At 36.8% G+C, this 23,146-nt stretch overlaps 6 protein-coding genes across 42 annotated transcripts in view; 3 read left to right on the top strand and 3 right to left on the bottom strand.

Moving 5' to 3' along the window:
* The window catches only part of slo (calcium-activated potassium channel slo), a 100,297-nt gene extending 96,010 nt beyond the window's left edge, over positions 1–4,287 (bottom strand). For 13 of the 34 annotated variants that reach the window (XM_043425653.1, XM_043425644.1, XM_043425510.1 and 10 more), the window contains exon 1: positions 2,225–4,283. In XM_043425653.1, coding sequence (XP_043281588.1) covers positions 2,225–2,527 — 303 coding nt within the window. In that variant the 5' untranslated portion in view covers positions 2,528–4,283. Of the gene's footprint in view, positions 1–2,224 lie in introns of all 34 variants that reach the window. The other 21 variants (XM_043425534.1, XM_043425526.1, XM_043425517.1 and 18 more) reach the window with 5 other exon arrangements.
* Positions 4,288–8,713: 4,426 nt separating this feature from the next.
* On the top strand, positions 8,714–13,874 carry ash2 (Set1/Ash2 histone methyltransferase complex subunit ash2). Its single transcript, XM_043420497.1, has 11 exons — positions 8,714–8,879; positions 9,530–9,685; positions 9,773–9,951; positions 10,304–10,476; positions 10,839–11,013; positions 11,582–11,790; positions 12,124–12,301; positions 12,382–12,526; positions 12,628–12,763; positions 12,894–13,145; positions 13,343–13,874. Exons 1-11 carry the CDS (start codon positions 8,857–8,859, stop codon positions 13,445–13,447), a joined length of 1,731 nt encoding a protein of 576 aa, XP_043276432.1. The 5' UTR covers positions 8,714–8,856; the 3' UTR covers positions 13,448–13,874.
* On the bottom strand, positions 13,283–14,729 carry LOC122411599 (bolA-like protein DDB_G0274169). 2 transcript variants are annotated; one of them, XM_043420531.1, is made up of 4 exons: positions 14,589–14,729; positions 14,266–14,483; positions 14,007–14,075; positions 13,283–13,711 (listed from the first exon to the last, which is right to left on the bottom strand). In XM_043420531.1, the coding sequence occupies exons 1-4, from the start codon at positions 14,617–14,619 to the stop codon at positions 13,631–13,633; spliced, it is 399 nt and encodes a 132-aa protein (XP_043276466.1). In that variant the 5' UTR covers positions 14,620–14,729; the 3' UTR covers positions 13,283–13,630. The 2 variants fall into 2 exon arrangements, with proteins under 2 accessions (XP_043276466.1, XP_043276475.1); XM_043420540.1 differs by having other exon boundaries at positions 14,266–14,452.
* A 286-nt stretch (positions 14,730–15,015) lies between these two features.
* On the bottom strand, positions 15,016–17,887 carry Rpn10 (regulatory particle non-ATPase 10). Of its 2 annotated transcripts, none has more exons than XM_043420510.1 (6): positions 17,766–17,887; positions 16,721–16,861; positions 16,527–16,656; positions 15,847–16,221; positions 15,478–15,763; positions 15,016–15,376 (listed from the first exon to the last, which is right to left on the bottom strand). In XM_043420510.1, exons 1-6 carry the CDS (start codon positions 17,789–17,791, stop codon positions 15,177–15,179), a joined length of 1,158 nt encoding a protein of 385 aa, XP_043276445.1. In that variant the 5' UTR covers positions 17,792–17,887; the 3' UTR covers positions 15,016–15,176. The 2 variants fall into 2 exon arrangements, with proteins under 2 accessions (XP_043276445.1, XP_043276454.1); XM_043420519.1 differs by having other exon boundaries at positions 16,527–16,638.
* A 188-nt stretch (positions 17,888–18,075) lies between these two features.
* LOC122419319 (WD repeat-containing protein 74-like) lies at positions 18,076–20,932 on the top strand. Of its 2 annotated transcripts, none has more exons than XM_043433757.1 (7): positions 18,076–18,365; positions 18,461–18,556; positions 18,629–18,935; positions 19,587–19,684; positions 19,844–20,045; positions 20,128–20,418; positions 20,662–20,932. In XM_043433757.1, the coding sequence occupies exons 1-7, from the start codon at positions 18,160–18,162 to the stop codon at positions 20,731–20,733; spliced, it is 1,272 nt and encodes a 423-aa protein (XP_043289692.1). In that variant the 5' UTR covers positions 18,076–18,159; the 3' UTR covers positions 20,734–20,932. The 2 variants fall into 2 exon arrangements, with proteins under 2 accessions (XP_043289692.1, XP_043289693.1); XM_043433758.1 differs by having other exon boundaries at positions 18,179–18,378.
* A 1,126-nt stretch (positions 20,933–22,058) lies between these two features.
* Positions 22,059–23,115, top strand: Tcs1 (Threonyl-carbamoyl synthesis 1). The gene has a single exon (XM_043433760.1). It carries the CDS (start codon positions 22,199–22,201, stop codon positions 23,090–23,092), a length of 894 nt encoding a protein of 297 aa, XP_043289695.1. The 5' UTR covers positions 22,059–22,198; the 3' UTR covers positions 23,093–23,115.
* The last annotated feature ends 31 nt before the right edge of the window (positions 23,116–23,146 follow it).

Genomic DNA, 23,146 nt, shown 5'->3' with positions numbered 1-23,146 from the left:
CTTATTTTTAAGAACCCAATAATGAAATAATGCGATGCGCAGTCGTTCGAAAATTTATCAATTCCAGTGGATACAATGAAATGGCATAAATGCGTGTTCGCTATTGAAGTATGCTGCGCTGACACGAGCGTACAACACTGCCACGTTTCCAAACAAACTTTGTAGCTCGAACCTCGCGAAATAGCGTGAAAGGTTGCTCTGATTTCATCAATTTTCGCTATCATCAAAGTTTTGTGGTACGAGATTCGGTAAGGCTTTTTCCTTCAGCCGTGATGTCAATGATTGATGACAGACTAGGGAAACAAGAATTAGACCGATTTGGTTCGAAGAATGTTATTGAAAGACGACCGACGAGTTTGAAAATTTTACAAGTTTCAAGAGATTCGTGGGATAAACGTCAGAAAAAAACTCTTCAACATTGGAGCCCAACGAAATGAACGAAAAAAACGTTTGTAATTCGCCAATTTTTATTGTCGGTGCAGGTTGAAAACTACTAATTGCAAATTCGACGGGGAACAAAATTGGAGAATTACAGAAATTATTCGAGGCTTTTTCAGATCGTTTCGTCGGACCCCAACGTTGCAAACTTCAGCGTCATTCAAACGACAGTTTCATCGACGCATTAGTGAGAAGAATCTGAAAAACTGCCAAATCGCCAGAAAAAAAAATCGCAACCCCGATCGCTTCCAAAATTGAAATAAACTCAAAATAAATCGTTCATCGATTTTTCAATTTTCTATCACCAAAAACAATGAACTTTTCCCCCTCGACCGAACTAGCAGGCTTTTTCCTTTCATTTTCGACGAAATATTATTATCTTCGCTCAAAAATAATATTAATTTACGACGCTGAAGTTTCCAACGTTGGAGTCCAACGAAATGAACGAAAAAAACGTTTGTAATTCACCAATTTTTTATTTCACGAATCGTTGGTGCAGCTTGAAAAACTACGAATCGTAAATTTGGCAGGGAACAAAATAGGAGAATTACTGGAATTATTGGAGAGTTTTTTTCGATCGTTTCGTTGGACTCCAACGTTGGAAACTTCAGCGTCATTATTAATTTAGCAAAAAACTCATTAATTTCGAATTGACGTTCCCGGTAATGTTTTTCAACAAAAACGAAGTGTTGGAACTGCGAAACGATTGTTAAATTGTGCCTATCTGTCTAATGAAGCATCGTTTTCAATGATCCAATCCCTAGAAAACGATTAATGAATCAGAATTACAAACATTTTTCATGCAATGTAAACGTGTTGTCATCCCGCGAATAATTTTATCCCGGTCAAGAGAAATCCCTGTTGAATATTGTATCATTAGACGGATCGTTATTCCCCACGTACATATTACATACGATTACACATGACGAGGTCACCGTGTAAACAAGGCTGTCGAATCGGTTCTACTCTAAAAACACATCGCTTTACACAGCAATTTCATTACGATCAATGTAGCAATCAAACTTTTCATTTAATTGGACAATTGATCTTGCGCCGCTTAAAACCGAAGCAATAAATTCCACGACACTCTAATCCGGGCCATGAGGTTCCGCAAGGATTTCTTGAACAGGCGAACAGACGATAAGTTCAATTCCATTGGTTGCAATAAACGAATTTGAATATTGAATAAAAAAAAAAAAAAACATTTTCACGATTCTGGCGTAAGAAATGTGACGTTACAGACGAGATAGAATTAAAAGAAAAACGATTCTGTTTCATGTTTTAAATTCAAGTAAAAAGTAGTTCAGACAGCAGGAAAAATGTGATTTTTTTTCGAAATTGACAAATAGTCGGCCAGAAATAAATTTATGTGTGAGAATAGAAAAGAACAAAGGGGCCCATGGGGATCGAAGTTCGCATCGTTGAGATTTAGCGAAACTTGGGCAACTGGGTGTCCGAAAGTGAAAAAATAAGGAAGCAAGTGAACGACGGTGAAGTTTGCAACGTTGGAGTCCAACGAAATGAAGGAAAAAAAAACATTTGTAATTTACCAATGACTTATTTGGTGCATGATGAAAAACGACGATTTGCAAATTCGTGAGGGAACAAAATTGGAGATTTGCTGGAATTATTGAGAGTTTTTTAACATAATTTCGTCGAACTCCAACGTTGCAAACTTCAGCGTCATGCAAGTGATGAATATATTAAAAAAATAAAAAACGTCGCGTATTTAGAAGCGCGTTAAATGCAGGGGGGTTTTTGATAAGATAATAAAAATGAGACTTACAAGGATACGTCCTGTTGTGGTTTGACCGGAAATGAGCTCGCCAGCCCAATCTTTGGCCTCGGTCATGAAGGTCCCCTCGAACTCCTTGCTCTGGCGGGCGGCCTTCTGTTCCTTCTGTTTGGGGTCATTTGGAGCGAATTCAGGCTCCTTTCGACACCAGAGAAAGGCAAACGCCCGCCAGAGCAAGACGATCAGCAGCCCAGAGAGGAAGGTGAAAATGCTCGATAGTACGAAGCACCACCATTTCCGTTCGTGGAGGCAGCCGTCATCCTGAGTCTGCTCGGTCGTCTCGTCGTACGTCATACCGGCAGATCTCTGCCTCCCGTATCGTACATTCACCGGCCCCTATACCTAATACCAGCCAAACCCGTTGCACCTTTTATGCGAGGATGCTTCATCATTGAACAATGGGAGAGCGAACCGCGCGACAAAAGATCGCGGCAGCTCCCCGGCCAGCGAGCACCCAAGGTACAACTTTATTACGACGAACGCCAAAACAACACACACGCAGACACGTACGCACGCACACTTGTACGCGAAACAAGTACCAAAATCACCGCCACCTCAACATTCTCCCCTCGCGCCGGCCCTCCTCCCACTATAACGAACGAAAGAAAGAAAAATGGGAAAAACGATTCTTTCGTGCGACGACAAAATCAAAAATATTTGATATTCTTGTTTATTTATCTCGGTACACTTATTTCACGAAACAGAAAATACCACCTGATCCTTCTTATTCATTAATATCACTTTAAAGGTGGTTAAATATCACTTATGTGTGTGTGTGTATGTGTGTGTTTACTTCCCTTTTGCTCTTGTTCTTCACTTCTTTGTTACGAATAATTGATTTTCATCGATAAAACTAAATATCTGAATTTTTCATTGGAACGCACGAAAAATTTATCCGCACCTCGCATCGATCTATTTCACGGTTTGTCTCTTCTCGAGATTATATTTTTCGTATTATATTTAACGTTTAAAGCCGATCAACGAGAACACTTTTCTTTCGACTGCTTCGCTTTCAAAATATTTCATCCTCGAGTAACGTAAGTTCCACACTGCGAGGTGGGGAAGCACACCAAGAAAACGATGGTTTTATCGACGACGATGATAAAAATGATGATTTTAATAATAATGTTTTTTGGTATTTCTCCTCTCTATGTTTAATCATTTGTTTTACATATTTTTTTCTTCAATTACACAAATTCCAAGGAGCATCGAGAACTCTTCGATTAAACTTTTTTCGACACCGAATCAGGGTTGTCAGTAACGTGGTAGACACTGCAAACGTAATCTTTGCCTTTTTTTTATCGCATCACCCTTGAACCGTGAATCGTCATCGACCACCGGAAAACACATAGCTGGTGATAGATTCGAACGCAACGAGAGTTTTTCTTTTTCCCCAATTGTTTTTATTTTTGTTTGAATTTTTCCCAAGTTTTTTCCCCCGGTCCAATGAAGACGCGAGTGCGGTTTTCTATTAAGTTTGGCTTTCCTCTCGGGTGCTGATCGGGACTCGAGAGCAGTGGCCTTACCTCACTCGCCTCCCTTATCGCGGAATCTTTATTTGTGTCATGTATCTCTCGTTCTTTTCTCAAACGCTGGGGTTCACTTGTTTTTCTTTTCTCTTTTATATTCAACGAAATAGCACACGTATTCGTATTAATCTCATTTTTCGATAGTCATCACTTGGTTCTCGCGGCATTGTCGTATGAGCCGTACAAAACGTTTTTATTTCTTGAGACGATCTTTTTTTTATAATAGTTTCACTTAATTCATGCTGATTGCTCCTCCCATCGTTTATTTCTTCCACTCGCTTTTCCAACCCTGCTTTATTTATTTATTTATTTATTTAACTCGGATGCTCGTCGCTGGTCGCGTGGACGAATGTTAACGCGTTTTCGTACTCGACGACGATCGACGACAACGACGGCGGCGGCCACGACGAAGACGACGACGAAAACGGCGACAACGACGACGGAGAGCACTACGACCACGACGACCACCAAGTGATCCCGACTAGCATATCACACTAGACCACTCTGCAGCAATCAATACGCAACAATGGACCGGGACCAATAAGCTCGGAGCTTTTCCTGACGTAGTGGCGCGCGCCCTCTCTAACGCGCGCGCGGTTCTTCCGTTTTCCACTCCCGTCGCCCCTGCCGAGCGCTACGAGCGCTCCTCGCGTTCACTGCTACTTTCCCCCTCTCCCAACAGGCGCTTCCATATTCTCCTTTCTCTCTTACTCTTACTCTTTATCACTACCTCACCCTTTTACGGTCCCGCGCTTTTTCTCCCTCCCGAAACTATTTTCCTCCTCACTCGCTCGGTTGCGACCCTCGGAGGCTCTTCGAAGCGCCACGTAGCGTCAAAAACGGTGAACTAAACTTCACCACCCCTCGAAAACCCCCCCGCGAGAAAGCTCGTTCGTACTGGCTCGTACGATATCCTAAACCCGAGAGATATTCTTGATAGTCTCTCCCTCCTTTTCTATTTCGCGGCTGCGCTAAAGCGCTTTCTAGCGTAAATCGCCAGGTAGCTCAGATAAATCGCCGTTGCGATAAAGAACCACCGAAATATCAGATTATCATCGTTTATTTTATTCGTCAAATGAATTCAAGCTTTCATTGTAAAAATTTGAACAGCAGAACATAAAAAATGGACCCGTGCATATGCGGGAAACTCGCATGACCTGTCAATAGTGTACATTATATGATGTCTGCGCGACATCAAATTTTTTTATTCGAAGCAAAATTTCGTTGAAACTACGTATATGCGACTACCATGAGTCACGACGAGAAAAGATGAAGGAACTTCGTCCGCGCCGACGTTCCAGGCGTCTATGCTGCGCAATCTCTCTCTTACTCGCGTAACGCGACGAATTCTCCCTTCCACGAAAAGCTTATAATCACGAGCTTTACGGAACGCGGTAGTCAAACGAATGATGAATTTGAACTAATTTCTTTCACGTTTGTATCTAAAGGGAGCTCGCCGAACAACATTCACACGAATGAATTCGATCGAATTGCCTTTCATTCGCAATGAACTCAAAGAGTATCAAGAGTCTCGGGACAAGTACATTGACAGCTCTTTCGTCTGCTGGCCTGAGGCTCTCGCCGAGACTATACTTTCTCTGAATGAAACGATTCGCCGTGGTGGGGGTAAAATTGGCATGTGATTTTCTTTAATTACGAAGCTCATGATTTATGTAAGATCTCATTAATTTCAGCATAAGACACGCAATGACGCAATGTAATGTACCACAAATATGTCACGTTCAAACAGCTATTACAACCGCACAGTACATGTATTGCTCAAATAATATGCCTAAAACATATTTTCCCAAAAAAAGAGGCCATAAAATGTTCGTCCCCTAACCTCATGAATATATTCTTTTAGATCTGTCACTATATATTTCTTAGGATATTCGTGCGATTCCCAATGAATCAGATTACACTGAAAAGTGAAAAGTTACGTATGTGTTCCAATTTCAGTTCAATTCTTGTATAGACTCGATAGCCAATAAATCGATAACGTGTACACATGTGCTTATACATTTGTCCAATTTTTCGGTAAATTGGGGGAATTTATGGACAATGAAAAACGGGTAAGCAGTAAAAAAGAAAAGAAGAAAGGATGTAACCAGCAATTTCACCGAAAGAAATTCGTTCTCCCATCGCGCCACGGCCTTCCGACCGCGAATGATGACCTCCTGATGCGTGCACCTGCACCGACCTGCACCTGACCACCTGACCTCGTCCGAACGAACGCCGAGTACAATTGACGTCACGACTGTGTCGCTCGCTTGTAGCAGCCTTCATGCTATTTTAACCCTCACCCCTCTCATCGGTACTCCTCTCATTTTAATAACAGAAGAAAAGTTGAATAAAAGTCACGAACAAGAATAGAGGAAAAGCCGGAATGCGAAGCGAACATTAGGAAAAATAATGAGTGAGAGTAACAAATTTCCTAAGACTTATGTACGTGGCAAAAATAAAACTAGAATTAACGAGCCATATTTTTTTGAATCTTCAGCGCTGAGCTTTTCGTCGTCGCCATTTTGATTCGTCCGCCATGACATCTCTTGACCATTCCTGGTACCTCTCATTTCTCGTATTTTTGTTATCATTTCCGTCTATATCGACGTGTGAAACTAAGGGTACATTCTACTTGGACGCTGACAGCGTTAATATAGCGCTATTTTGCGTTCGACTTGACGTTGTAAACGCTACAAACGGTTAGATAGGTGCGTTTAGAATTGTATTCTCAACGCTCCCAACGTTCAAATGGTTGAACGCATCCACAGAGAGAATCGTTTGTTATCTCTGTTATCGTACTACTGCTTGTTTCGCTGTCTTCACTTTTCAATGAATCCAGTGTTATTTCATCGAGTAATTGAAAAAGAACAAGATCACTTGTTGGTTCCGCCATTTTGTAATCGCACCAAGTCGAACATGATGTGAACGCAACCAGCGTCACCGCGTTCACTTCAAATCGAACAACGCTATTAACGCTCTCAGCGTCCAAGTATAGAATGTACCCAAAAATTTAACCTAACATCCGAGTCTAGTTACAAATATGTTAACACAGATGTGGCTGCGGTCGTTTTCTTCGATAAAGATAAAAGAACGACGACAGAGATTCTCAACTTTGTTGACAGTCGAGTAAAGACACATTTGCATCTTTACCAGAAACATTTCAACCGAAATTTGATTGCACAACTACCACATATCAATTCTGCAAAACATTCTATTCGTAAATCTATAAATCGCAACGACTGTATCATGAAAATAAATAATATGAAAATATTATATCTAACGGTTCATTATTTGAAAAAAATACTTCCATGAAATATCTATAAACGTCATCCTGACGTTCACGTGTTTTGATCATTCAATCTGTAGAATGTCTACATTTGTAACATGAAAATCATTTTTCATATTTCGCGCACTCATATTAAAAAAAAATCGTTGGTGTAGTTACTCACGGTTACAGGAACGGGCCTCGATCTTCTTCCTACCTTTTTCTCCCGCGATCCTTGCGATCTCCCCGTTTTCCTCGACGATCCTCTCCCTCTCCGTCTTCCTCTACGATCCTTTCGCTCTCCCTCTACCTCTACGATTCTCTTATCCTGCTCCATGGTTCTGATCATAAAGAACTTTCCACATATTTTCAACACACTTTTCTTCCAATGTTTTTTCGTCCTCCCATGTTTGGAATTTATCACTTCACCTTCAACTTTTATTATCACTTCACCGTATCGCAGAAAATCGTAATCGCGATTCATTATCACAAAGTTATATTTCCGCTGGACTTTTTTTCGTGAATGAACTTGAGTTTTTATTCACCAAAAATTTAACTTTATACTGACGCGTTATATTAAAAATTCGTTATTTAATTGTACGACCGATTGAATACGAAAATTAACATAAACGAAAAAACATATCCCTATTTTCTTCTTTGCCTACTCTTCCCTAGGTTTTTTCCCCAGAAAACCGTTTTTGCGCAAATGGATAAGCCAATATGTCGAGTAACAGAAACAATTGTAGTGACAAAACCTGTACCACCGTTTCATAGAGAATCGAGTGTGCCCGCGTGCGTGCACGCGTGGTCGGTTGCTCGCGTCCTATTGTTTTAGCATTTGACTAGTAAAAACTATTCGTAATGCTGTACATAGCTGCGGTTATACGCGTTGCGTGCATTGCTTAGCGTGCAGCGTTTGCAACTCCGACTTATCTGCATGGAATCTTGCCTGCGCGACTTCAAAGTGATACAGAAACTGTATCGAGCTCGGAACTGTGTCAAACTATCCGCTATGGAGTAGATTTACTGACTGTCCGTCTTCGCTTGCCGACAACCCCATGGCTTTAGGACCGTGCGTTAGGTGCTTTATATATTAATATTTATATATTAAGGTATTTTTATCAAATTTCAATTAATATTTTTTTTATTTTTAACCTGGAAAACTGCTTCACCAAAAAAAGTGAGGTAGTGACGTAATATGATAGAACATTTTTGGAGTAGAAATATTTTCTGGTGGACATTTTTAAAATTATTTATTTTCATGTACAGTCGTTACAGTTTATACATTTACGAATAGAAATGTTCTGGTGGAGTTGATATGTGGTAGCTGTGCAATCAAAATTAAATTAATGGTGCAGTTGTTAAGGGTTAGTATTTGGTCATGGTAGAAATATGAAACTTGATTTGTTGGGTGTAGATGAATTTTGATATAGATGTTCAGGTAGAATTAAATTTTGGTAGAAATGTTTCTGGTCGAACTGTAATGTGTGTGTCGTTTAACACGAAACCAACTCTTGAATTCAAATACCAACAAAATCGAGAAAATCTCTGTCGTCGAATCTTTCGAAGAAAACAACTCTAGCGACATCTGTATTGACATTTGGAACTAGACCCCGACTTTAGGCTTTCCTCTGATATTTCGAATTCGTTGTTTCTTGAATTATTTTCATTCGACGTCGACGTTCGTCGCAGAATAAAACTTCGGCCAAAAATTAGTTGTCCCGGTGGAATCTGTATTTTTCAGTGTCCAACAAAACACACAACCGACAATCGTTGTTTTCGGGGTTTTATAATTAGAATATTATAATTTTGTTTATTCACGAATAATGTCCGAAGAGAAACTTAAAAGGTAGCACTGTGATTTAATATTCGGTATCCCAAACCAATTTAATGAAGATGTTAGAGTTGTTTCAGCATTTAGCTCGAAAACCTACTCTTTAAGGTTATGTTTTCACCTACCAGAATAACAACGATAATAATAGCTATTTGTTTTCAGCACTCACGTTTATCTTATTTGTTCTCAATCAGTAGAAATAAAAATAAAAAAATGTCACATGAAATTTGCCATTCTAATCAATGAAGCAATCGAACACAGAGTAAATAAACCGAATCGCGAACGAATTCTTTCTTTGTTGACTGTTTCGATTTGTGAATATAATTTTTAAAGACACTTAGATCGATAAAATAAAAAAATATATCTTTTTTAACACATTGAACCATCATTTTCTTTTTTTTTCTATTCTCTTTGGCCAAATATCAACCATACCTATTTTGGAAATTGCTCTTGTTTCTAAAAAAAATTCAACCTTTTTCAAAGAATCAATTATTTCTAAATTTGATATACTGCCTACTCCATTGCTTTCTATGCATTGATTTTGGAGATAGCCAATTTGTATAGAACAAAAAAATTTCTGACAAACTATGATTTTTTTCTAGCTACATTAAAAAAAATAAAATCAACAGTATTTGAATATTAATTCATTGGTTATTCATTAACAGCGATGATAAAAATGATATACCAGAGAATCATTCGAATGAGGAAAAAATGAAGCTCAAATTGGAAGACAGAACAAAACCAAAACCAAAATCTGAAGATAATATTGTTGATAAAATAAATGGAAGAGGAAACGGCAGTGATTCTGCCAATTGTTATTGGTATGAAATTAACTTTGTTCGTGTTATCCCCGTAATATTGTAAACTCACACACGACTATTACAATAATAATATAACTCCAATTCCAGTGGAAAGGATAGAAATCTCAATATAGCAGAACTCTTATGTGCCAGTTGTTCTCGATGGTTCCATGAATCTTGTATTGGGTATCAGCTAGGGAATATTGTTCCATTCATGATGAACTATGTTTTCATGTGCAAAAACTGTTCACCCACTGGCTTAGAGAACTTTAAGAAAAATCAAGCTCGTAAGTATTAATATTACAATCTTACATGAATCGTACTGGATTGATTTTTTCTTTTTCTCTGGAACATTTGTGAAATACAATACTGAGACCTTTCACTGTCTACTACAAACAACGATCGAAACGTTTTATCTAATAGTTTTCAAATCATTTTTTCATGAACTTATATAAACAATTATTCTGAAATTATTTTAAAACAAATTTGAAATCAAAATTAGTAAAAAAAATTACGAATTTTTTCAACCAATTATTAGACTGGCAGTTAAACCAACATAATTCATAATTATTTTTATATTTGTTACTCCTTCAATAGGAAACGTTCAATATCAAAATCCTATACTTTATTTTTGTTCAGCTTTCCCTCAAATGTGCGTAACAGCCATAGCGAATCTCCTTCAAGATGGACAGAAAGAACCAGAGCTTAGGACATTCTTTCATAAGGACAAAGATATCATTCCTTTCATAGAATGTCACTGGGAAAGCATGACAACAATGCCTCGCAGAGTCACTCAGTCATGGCATGCTACGGTATTATCACATAGATAAAAATTTAATACCAATTAATAAGTCAATTATTTATTCAAGTTGAATAGGAAGTGACAGAGGAAGACTGTCAGAGTTTTGACCGTTGAACTATATATTTCTTGATAGATCACGTACCTTTACCATCTTAATCTTTTACCAAATTCTAACACGTGAATTTTCAATTATCCCTGTAGTCATATTCGAATATTTTTCAATTTATATTTTTTTATGTCCACGTTTGTTTTGCTTAAAAAAATCGGACGAATTTGAGATGCATTCGGAAGAATTTCTCTGAAATCAATCTAATGATTCATTATAATTCTACAAATTTTCATCGCGAAAATTGCGATCACTTGGCTCCGTAGATACACCGAGCGCTTCTCAAAGATGTTGGTACACTATTCACCATGGATGAAAACAACACAGATGGCCAATTGTTTGGCTTGACGACCCCCGACCTGGTTCTGATAAAGCCGAATTACGAGGCTATGATCAAAGGAGGCCATTTGAAAATCACAGAAATGGGGATTCAGCATGTTGGTAAGGAATTCAAATTATTGCTTCTTTCTTTGTTGTACCAGAATTATTTTTTTTTTCAAAATATTTTTTCCCCGCGTGCTTCAATCCCAGATGAGTAAAGTTCAAATACCTGCAAGGACATTATCCAACACTTATCTTATCGCAATTCACTCGAGTACTGTGTCTAGCAAATTCTTGTTATCACATTCGTTTTCTTCTCAAATGTATTGTAATGACCAAACAAGGTATGTAAGAACGGATAACCGATCGATAGATTTACAAATATTTAATTTTAGTAAAATAGAAAAACTGTCATGTACCAATAATGAAAAAACAAATATTGATAACACTTATGAAAAATATCATTTTTTACACATTTTCATTGACTCATTCACAAAAATGAAAAAAGGTTTTTCAGATAAAATTCGAAAACTGAATTTTCACTCTGCAGAGTCCACGATAAAAAATGAATTGATACACCGAGCCATTCCGAATGTCACAGGAATACATTTTTTCCTATTTTTCACTAAATCCGATTCATACTTCTATCATGGTATTAACTTTTTTTTTCAATTTTAAATGAATCCAGCGCCTCTTGGAACCGGACTTCGTGGTCGGAATGCGAAGCGAAAATTCCCTGGCGAAGGGACAGGTGCGGGACCGGGGAAAAAAGGTCGAGGTTCCGATATGTCCACTCCGAAATTACCGGCTCACGGTTATCCGCTCGAGCATCCGTTCAACAAGGATGGTTATCGTTATATCTTAGCCGAACCCGACCCGCATGCTCCTTTCAGACAAGTAAATATGGTGCAATATATTTCATCAAAAGTAGAAGAAAAATACCAACAAATAAATTCATTTTGAAAGTGTAATTCATTATCTTAAGTTTTGAACCAAATTTTCAGTCTAATATTCTAAAGACCTTTTTCGATCAGACTGTCTCCTAGAGAGGACATAAAATCTACAAAAAAAAATCTTTAGTGACAATCTTTCATCTTGACAATATTTAAAAAAGGGCAAATTATGAGAGTTTGAAAAGGGCGTCTCAGGATTTTTCCTCCACATCATTTTCCACACCGTTTAAAAGGAATGTAAAATTTTTCTTTTTCTTTGTATTGTACATAAAAAAAGGAATTCGATGAGAGCAGTGATTGGGCAGGAAAACCAATACCCGGATGGTTGTATCGAGCCCTCAGTCCTAGTACAGTATTATTAGCTCTTCACGATCGTGCACCTCAACTTCGAGTCTCGGAAGATCGTCTTGCTGTTACTGGAGAAAAGGGATATTGCATGATAAGGGCAACACATTGTAAGTCTAAAAAAATACTCATGAAACCCAATTCGATGACGAATTATTCTGATTTTCGATGTTCGTCACTGAATTATTAGGTGTGAATCGTGGTGCGTGGTATTGGGAGGCCACGATAGAGGAAATGCCTGAAGGGTCTGCAACTAGGCTAGGCTGGGGACAAGAATATGCTAATTTGCAAGCCCCTCTTGGTTACGACAAATTCGGCTACTCTTGGAGATCTAGGTGCGTGTTCAACTTTGCAAAATGAAAACATAAATGATAATCGCGAGATTATTGAGTCGTGTAAAATGAGAGAACATGGATTTCTTTTTTTTTTTTAACAGAAAAGGAACGAAATTTCATGAGAGTCGTGGGAAGCATTTTAGCTCCGGATACGGTGAAGGCGATACTCTTGGTTTTCTCATCATTTTACCCGACACTTACGATGCCACGCATATACCCAATACTTACAAAGACAGGGTGAGCTAAAACACATCGACTCGTCAGAAAAGCAAAAAGAGAAAGCAAAGTTAATGAGTCTCAAGAAATAAACAGCTTCAGTCAAAAATTATACGTTCGGTAAATAGTCACCGCCGTTCATTTTTTTCAGCCGCTCGTCAAATTTAAAAGCCACTTGTACTACGAGGAAAAGGATCAGGTCCCGGAAGCTTTGAAAGCTTTAAAACCTCTGTCCGACAGTAAAATAATATTTTTCAAAAACGGCCTATCACAGGGCAATGCCTTCATTGATCTGAATCGAGGAGCCTATTTTCCAACTATATCAATTCACAAAAGCGCCACTGTTTCCGTTAACTTTGGACCAAATTTCAAATACGCCCCAAACGATTTGTCCTATCGAGGAGTGAGTACAATAGAAAATATGATTTTAAATTTTCCTGTTTATTTTACTATTTTAAAAGACTTTCATTATGCTATCATAGCATATTCGTATCAAATATTCAAAATGTACATGAAGTAGGGAAATCAATTATTACTGTGTTCTGTTATGAATATTGTTTATTGATCCGTGAAATTATAATTGATCGATTTATTTTACAGATGTGCGAAAAAGCTGAGGAGGCAATGTCAGAACAATCAATGGCCGATATGCTGTATCTTTCAGAGAACGAAGGAAAATTGAGACTAGACACTTTTTCTTTATGACATTAATACCTATTTTCTGTTCCACACTTTATATTTTGTTCGATTATGAATTTTTTTGAAATTCAATCGTTCTTAAAAAAACATTTTTCATTCACGATTTAACAATCATGAAATAAAATACGAGAAATGTAAAATTTTGTTTTTTTTTTCTTATTTCATTATACACTCATCAGTTTATAAGTTTTATCTTCCAAATCCACCTTTACATGCTGGACTTGACTCCACTGTCTTTGTACTATCTTCCCATTGCGATGGAGTTTTTGCCTTAACAAAAAAGATATTAAGATTCAGAATGATGTAAAAAATGATTATTAGGAACATACAAAATCTTTTATATCCGATTATTTTCAAAATGGTGGAGGCATGAAATTATAAATGAAGAAAGCCAAAAAAAGGATATGTGATTATAGAAGAAAATAAATTACAATTAAATTGGTTGTGTCAATAATAATGAAGAAAGCAAGGGAGCTCATAGCAGTTCTACAATAACTAAAATTATGTAAATAATCCATGGATTGATAATATAAATGTACAGAACTAGTTCATTATGAGACCTCACCACAATCGACAAAGCATGAACTCCGGATGTCAATTCTTCTTTCAGCAATTCATTGACCATGCGATGTCTCTAAACACAAATACAAATTCAGCTTCTCCAGCATAAATATTTATTTCTTAGTGATTTTGACTCAAAGAAAAACCAAAATTTTCTAATAGCCTTTTCTGATAAAATATCAATATTTCCTGAAAGCATAGGGTTGTGAAAATCATAGAGAGGTTTAAATAAAGAATAGAATATTAAAAAATTAAGATCTCACCTTGATAAGAGGTTGGTTTTCAAATTTTTCTGAAATCACGACAACCTTGAAATGAGTTTCTGAACCTTTTGGTACATTGTGCATATAAGACTCGTTCAAGACATCAAGATGCTGTGGATTTAATGCTGCGCTTAACTTTTTCCTTATCGACGTTTCCATCGGCTTGCCCTCTAAAACATTACTCATACTTCGGCGAGTTTGTATAACGCGCCGAAAACCTGTTTATTGCAATCGAAAACGAATATAGGTATGAATCTCACAACCTCTTAAACATTAAACATTTGACAAATGAATGAATATTCTAAAGAGAAGGTTATAATTACCTTGATTCATCAAATTTAACGAGCTATACATGCGTGCCTAGAGTTCAATGAAAACACTCCTTTGATAAAAAAAAACCACAATGCAAAGTACTAAGTCACTGAAAACTTATGTTTTCCGTTTCCGAATACACACACGGAATGATCAGCTGTTGCTTCTTCTACAAACCGCCTCGCTAGAGGTCGCAAATTACACCGATAAACGCGTTTATACGCCTCAGAAGAAACGCGCGCCATTTTAAAATAATATCTTGTTTTTTGAACGAGGCAAATTACCACAAAAAAAAATTGAGCAGCACGGAAAAAACGTTGAAGCGTTTTGTTTCGTTCCTATCAAATAATCCAGTAGTTTTTTACTTTGGTTGAACAAGGTACGATTTTTTTATAACTTTACTCCCTTATGTTTACAAAACCAATACGTAAGAACAAGTTTTATGACAGTATCGATTATTTATTCAATATATAAGCAGCGTGATTATCCACGATGATTATACAGAGTAATCACTCATTGTATCAAATGATATTTAAATGTAATTTTTTTTTTCAAAGGAAAGAAAAAATGACACGCTAAAGGCGATAAGCTGGCTCAATTCACTTCTTCTCTTTCTCCTTGTCTTGGCCTTTGTCCTTGTTTTGTTGCAGGGAACTGACGGCTTCGCGGACGGCTTCGGACTGAGGATCAACGCCAGGTAAGTTCTCTAAAACTGTCTGAAGGAATGAAGGATCGGACATGACGGCTGAATAATCGTCCTCAACTTCCATCGCTTCTTCTCTGTGCGTTTCGAAGTCCTCTGCAAATATTGTAAGTTCACAATAAATAAATGATGTATAATTGACATTGAATTTTTACTAAACATATTTTCAAAAATTATGATAATTCTCAACTACTCACGTTGATCTTGCATCGACATCTGCATGGCGAATGCAATTTGTTCCTCCTCCGTCATGAGAGCAAAATCAGGCACATTTGCAGTGGTACTGGGAGGAGTAACTTCTGGTACTTCCACGGTTTCTTCAGCTCCTCCGAGGGACATTGCCAGAGCACGTTTGAGCATAGCTTCCTCGTTCGGTGCTTCTTTGATTGTTTCCGGTTTTGCTGGCGCTGCTTCGGTAGCTTGGGCTCGTCGTGCCTCATCTTCTTGTCTCTGCCTCTGTTCCTCCATCGAAACTCGAAGTGCCTACGGTCGGAAAGAAAAAGGAAATAGTTATAGTTTAATCAATAGGTAATTTATTAGAAATTCAATAATTTTGATATTCTTACCAATGCAAGTTCGGGATCTTCATTAGGATCCACACCAAATTCAAAAGCTGCCCCTCCCATTCCAGCTGCTCCCATGCCATCTTCCCCTTGTATAATTGGTGATGAAATCAAAGCTTCGGATAAATGGGGTCCCGGTGGTACAGTTACAAGATGACTTCCAGTTCCATCTTTTCCATTCAGAGCGTTGATAAATACCGTCAACAAGTCGTTATTCACAGACTCCTCACCCAAACTGATTATGTCAACATTTACTTTCTCCTTTTTTAGACGTTTCGCCAGTTTAACAAATTCTTTCTCATCCAGTTCGATTGGACTTCCAACGAACGCTACTATTCGCATCTTGTGATTCTTTCCCTGACGATGTTTAAGAGCCAACTACAGAGGAACATTGATATAAACATTTTATCTATTAGCAACAGAGGAAAGTCACAAGAACGTTCATCTTATTTGGAATAATTTCCCCAAAATGGTAAAAAAGGATCAATTTGATAAGCCACATGCAATAAAGATTCAGACTATGGAACTCTATGGAACAAAAAAATGGTCAAATTGTTTTCACTAAAAAAAATTGGAGTTTTAAGTATATTTATGGACACATTTAAGTTTTTCCAAAAACTAATAAATATTTGTTTAAACGGTATTCATTGTTTACTGTCAAAAGGAGGAGAAAAAATACATACATGCGCAATTCTTATTCCTGTGATGAGACTAAGATTGCCATTTGGTTGAATCTGATGTAATTTTGACAGAATTCTGCCAACATCACTAGTCAATGTCGCTAATACCTCCACACTGGAAGAAGAGTCACACCTATTTGAATACAAGCACTCATGGTAAAAATCTTCACTGGTTTGTTATTTGAGCTACTACATACTTCGCCAGGGTTATCAGGCCAACGTTGTTCTCTGGATTGGCTCGAGTCTTTGAATGACACACCAAATTAACAGCGTCTTGTTGAGCTTGCAGACGGGTCGGTAGAAAATCACCATTTCTCATGTAATCGCTGTTGTCGACACTGAAAATAGAACAAAGCAATGTTCATCATTTGTTTATGGCAAATACAAATTTCCCAACCGATATGCTGATCTACATTCTGATTTCAAAGATTAGTCACTTTGCAACAATCTTTTTTACATTTCCTGAATAATTCACAACACATCAGTTGATTTCAAATTTTATAAGTGTTTTTATAAGTGTATTGTATCAGATATAAGGTAGTTTATATCTGATAATCTCCTGTTTCATATAATCAAAGTATGCTCTGGTTTAGAATAAATATATTTCTTAATCAATGAAGATAAATATAATACATTTCAAATACATTTTCAAAAGAAAAAAATAAAAACATTTCAAAAGTAAATAAAATTATCTCAAGTTGAACAAGTTATTGTAAAATTATTGTAAACGCAATAATTATTGGTTGAGAATGCATAATCTGCATCAAAAGTTTGTTTATGGACCAAGGGAAATATACGTTTCAGCAATTCAGAATGATTTGTGGAATTTCCCAAAAATTAATCTCACTTATATTTTTGAGCAATTGATCTTTTCAGGTAAATTGCTATGTAGCAATGATTAACCTGCAAATTAAATGTTTTCAAAATAATTCTGTATCTCAGGAAATTGTGGTTTTACGGTGAAAAATGAATATTAGATGTCATTAAAGGTTATTTAAAAAGAGGTTGACATGCATTTAACATAGAAACAACCAGAAGCCCTTTATGTTGACACGAAGCCGTTCAACTTTGCCTTGTCACCCTGATGAAAATGTCCTGATGAAAATGTGAAGTGAGAACTCGAAAAATTATGAATAAATTCATATATAAAAAATAAATTGCACTAACATAAATTTATAAGTTTCTCATTTCGGGATAAAGAAGCAAATTATAAAATGAAGTATTAAATATCAGAGAACTTACCATATCATAGTACTCTCCAGCACCATCTTGGATTCACTAATAATTACAGATCCACAATCCACTCCACAATCCTACAATCCACAAGCCCCACACAAATTTACTTCATCGACGAATTATTTTTTTTTTTTCGACGAAAACGCTTACTACGACATCTATGCCTAGTATTTAGAACTATCTGACTTCATTTTTCTTATTCCTTTGGTTACCATTTCTTCCGTCTATAGTGACTTTCAGCCGACCGGAAATAGTGAAAACGCATTTTCGGCTAATCTAGTTCCGATCCTCCCTTGCCCCCCTATGTCCCTATATATACCGCATGGCGGCACTTGATTGTTTGGAGCACGGGAGGTTTTTAACTTTGTATGCTTGTCAAGTTGAAAAAAATTAAATTGCGATGTCTTATAAGAATGATTTTGATGTATTTGTGGGAGGAAAATCGGGGGTTTTTAAAGGTATAAAAATCGATAAAAAAACATGCATAACAAAGAATATACGAAGTTTAATGTCCATACAAGCGGAACATGAAGTAACCTCAATGACATGGGCCGATGAGACTGAAAAAGAAATTTTACTCGCCTGTGGATCTAAAGGAGATAGGAGGTCATATAAATAAGTAATTCATCATGAAAGTAAAATAGTAATACTCTGGTGATTATAACAGTGCATATCAATGATTCGTTTCCTGAAAATTTTAGTGTTAAAATTTACGATACGGAGAGTGGTGCCTTTACAACCTCGTTTGTTTGCGACATTGGTAAAGGAAATATCAAAGGACTCGCACGATATGATGAGTAAGTTGCTCACAACATTCATCCATTAATACTTACAAAAAATTACAAACTCATATTTTTTTCTAACTTCAGTGCCATCATAACCGCCGTAGAATCAGGTCACATAAAATTATGGAGATTTGAAGGTGAAAACGAATCTTCAATGGAAACAGGTGAAAATTTGGAGAGAATGAGACAATCTCCTGTAAATAAAAATATCATAGCCACAGGAGGCAAAGAACACAAGCTGCAATTGTTTGATTTGGAGACACACAAAAGAGTTTTTGAGGAAAAAAATGTTCGACATGACTGGCTGGAACTCAAAGTACCCCTGTGGATTTCAGACATTGGATTCATTCCTCGTACATCAAGAATTGTCACAAGCAGCAGATATGGACATGTATGTATGTATACAATCACCAATGTACTGAAGTATATGTCATCTGTATGCTAAGTGGAAAAATCACCATTAAAATTTTAAAACAATTGCAATTGATATACTTCTTCCACTTATCGTTTCTAGGTAGAGAAAAATATTTAAACTATTGTAGTTTACTATATATAATATTGCATATTACTATATCTTTTGGTAAATAAGAATTAAGAATTTTTTGTATGTTATCACTGAATACGTTGTGTGCAAAAAAGAATATTTTCATCAATGCTACTGATTTTTTGAATCATCGAGTTCCATTAAATACAGCTGTGATATTGGTATTAATTCCAAAAATCGAACCTCAATTTTGTTGGAATGTTCCATAATGAACATTATTTCACTTTTCTATTATGCTGTAACTTAAACACTTTAAAAACGCAATGACATCTCAAAACCAGCATATTTGCATGTGTAAAAGTGTGGCAGTGCTCGCGTTGTCTTGTGTTTTTTAACTTGGTGTCGAGCCGCTACCCTGTCATTTGATATACATATTTGAAACATCTGTTTTACTGATATCCTATTTAATGGCATGTATAATTATTTAATGCACATTCGATTATGCTTCTAATGTTAATTTCTCTCTCACTTAATTTGTGTGAATACTTAATTTTTTAGATTCGTCTGTACGATCATATAGCTCAGAGACGACCAGTCATAAATTTGGAACTGAAAGATGAAGCCTTAACGACACTCGCTATTGCTTCAAGAGAGGAGTAAGTTACTAATCACCAAAATGATTATTAGTCACTAATAATTCATAATAATATTCGTTACGTAATAGAAAAACAAGCATTTTCATTCTGACAAGGTATATTTAACCTGAACACAATTTTACAACTCCACTATCTTTTATTACCGAAATGTTTGCACAGGCATATCGTTGTTGGATCTGGAAAAGGCATTATGAAACTGGTCGATTTACGCAAACCTGGAAAAATTTTAAATACGTACAAAGATTTTGTCGGTAGCGTAACGTCAGTAGCTTGTTCTAAATTAAAACCATACATTGTAAGCGTCGGTCTTGATCGATATCTTCGTATACACCATTTGGACACCAAAGCGCTTTTAAAAAAGGTATTTCAATCTTTATTTTACTGAGATGTTTTTACGCTTCACCGCTGCGATACGAATTGAACATTCAAATGTCTTCATTCAGATGTATCTAACGTCCCGTTTGAGCTCCATGGTCTTGCGTTCTAATTTTTCAATGGACGACGAGGACGAAGTGAAAATCGAAACGAAAGAACGAGCTGCTAAACGATCGCAAATCGAGATCGAGAACGATGATGATCTCCGCATAACCGACGATGAAAGAAACAGTGATGTGGAATATGATGAGATGTTTGACGAAATGGACGTTATAGAGAACGAAGAGAATGAGGCTAATTTGGAGGAAAACAACGGCAAACAGCGTAAAACGAAAAAAACGAAACTACGAAGTGATAAGGTACGTTAATAAAAATGAAAACATAGTTTAAAAACTTGAACGTGCATAGTTATAGTGAAAGACTTTTTATTGGAATTATCATTGAATGATATTTGGCTTTTCCTCTAATGATAATTTCCATTAATTAATGGCATTGAGTGCAAGAATAAATTTTCATTTCAATAGAAGGAAAGATGAAATTTGAAAGTCTAATTTCTATCATTTTTTTATATTCCATGTCTTAATTTTGAAAACAAATTTCAGCTTACGAAAAAACTGACGGATGGCAGTCGTAAAAGATTAAAGGGACGAAACACTACAGGGAAAACGATTTGACAAAGTTTTGTGAAATCTTATACAAAAATCAATTCCATAGCTCTTGATCATGTTCACCAAATTGCAGATTTTGGTGTATAAAAGAAATATTATTTTTATAACGAATCATGTAAATATATCCAAGGAAAAAGACAATTAAAAAGAAAATCATTACGACGATTGGAGATTTTTTGTATGTGAATAAAACTGTTGAAAGCAATGTTGTGCTGTATTTACTAATCGAAATTATTTATATTATTTTCATAACGAGTTATGTAAATATATCCGAGAAAGAACTATAATGAAGAGTAAACCTAAGGAATTGATCCCTAGATATAAAGACGATGTATCTAGTTCTAAGAATAAATAATCTTTATTAAACTTATGCAATAAAAGGGTAACAATAATTTATTTCTTTTTGTGCCAGATCCACATATAAGAAATAAGAAAAAGAATCGGTAAAGTTTCAATAGATACTTACGTCAAAAAAGATTTTTTCCATCATTATTTTTTTTTATATGAATATTTGGATAAAATATTGATAATTATAGCTCTTGTGACCACAGTTACCATTTCATAAAATAGTAGCACTTTCTGATGCTAGGATATCAATTGTTTACGTATAGTGCAATGGTTCAGAGTCGTAATGATCATAATGATAGAGTCAATGATTATGTTTACACTCTTATTCCGGATAGGTATACTCTATTGGTATGAGAGTGCGCGCACGCTATGACCCAGGGCCGAGTTCGAAAACATGTCTCGTGCGCTCGTGGGTATACCAGCCTATCTTATTATAACATGGGCTGTGGGTACACGAATGGTGTTTTCGAACTCGGCCCAGCGTCGTGACCAGTGTGTGTGCATGCTCACGTATATTAAACAGCGCCACGGTGACCGGGGTGAGCACTAAGCGTATCCCAGCCCCAGCCAAATGCGCCATGCGCCATGCGCCCATATGGCCTCTTCCATGTCCATGCATGTAAATTTATGTTTTCTCTACTACCCTGCCGGTGTGGACATTGAAATTTCCAAGAATCTATCAATCTCTGGATGGCTATGTAATAATATTTTTGTAAAATTTAATTTTAAAATCTGCGATCAATTCATGTTTTACTTTTGTACTGTGGAAATGTAAATAAATGCCAATGAATTTGAAATTCATTCCTCAGGTGTTCCTAACTAACGATTCAAGAAGGATGCTCCTATTTTGTCCAACTTGTGGAAACTTACTCAGGGTAGAAACAGGAACGAGTGGCTTGAGATTCTCATGTAATACATGTCCGTACATATTTAACATAGTGAGAAAAGTGAGCACTCGCACGTATCCCAGATTGAAGGAAGTCGACGACGTTCTTGGTGGAAGCGCAGCTTGGGAGAACGTGGATGCAACGGATGAGCGCTGTCCGAAGTGTTCTCACGGTCGTGCTTATTTCATGCAAATACAGACAAGATCAGCGGATGAGCCAATGACAACATTTTACAAATGTTGCAATCCTCAATGTTCACACAATTGGCGAGAGTAAAGTTTGTCTGCAGAATTATGTCGATATTTGATGTCCAAGCAAACTTCAAGCAAACATCTACTCAAATGTCCAATTACGTGAACCCAATGGCGTTTTATCAGAAGAAAGCACGAGAGATGGTGAGTCTATTGGAACCAGAGGAGAAGCATTGGTTTGCTGGTGGTCCAAGAAGTAACGCTGTTGCACTAAACTGTCTGTATAATGAAAAAGTAATAGCTGTGCCAACAGATACAATTTATGGTTTCGCTGCATTGGCACAAAACAATAAGGCTATCAACAAACTCTATGAAATTAAAGGACGTGAGAAAACTAAGCCATTAGCTGTGACAGTAAGTTGCGTGCATGAAATAACACAATGGGCTGAAACTGATCATCTGACGCCACGACTGTTGCGGGATTTATTACCAGGTCCTGTAACGGTTGTGTTAAAACGAAAAGCAAGCCTCAATCCAGCATTCAATCCTGGCCATGAGACTGTTGGCATTAGAGTACCACGTTCAAAATTCATTCAAAGTATTTGCACAACGATTGGTCAACCGTTGGCTCTTACAAGTGCCAATATCAGTAATGAACAGAGCTCTCTCCACCCAAATGAATTTGCTCCCCTTTGGCCTAAACTGGGAGCTATTTTTTACGAATTGCAAAAGCCTTCGATGCTTGATGATGCACAGAGAGTTGGTTCGACTGTTGTTGACCTTACCGTACCTGGAGAATATGAGATACTCCGAAAAGGTATTCATTACGCAAGGACTATTCGTATTTTAAACGAATTTGGTGTTGATCGTAACAAAATTATAGTCACCAACGCTGAGGAACTCCCATCCGAATGCAGCGAGTGTATCAATATAAAATAAAAATAAATTGTTATATTTATTTACATGGTGCCTTCATTTTTCAGATGACTCGAA

This window comes from Venturia canescens, chromosome 1 (genome assembly GCF_019457755.1).
Source record: "Venturia canescens isolate UGA chromosome 1, ASM1945775v1, whole genome shotgun sequence".
NCBI lineage: Eukaryota > Metazoa > Arthropoda > Insecta > Hymenoptera > Ichneumonidae > Venturia > Venturia canescens.
The sequence above is the reverse complement of the archived record's forward strand: the minus strand, read 5'-3'. Positions and strand labels throughout refer to the sequence as shown.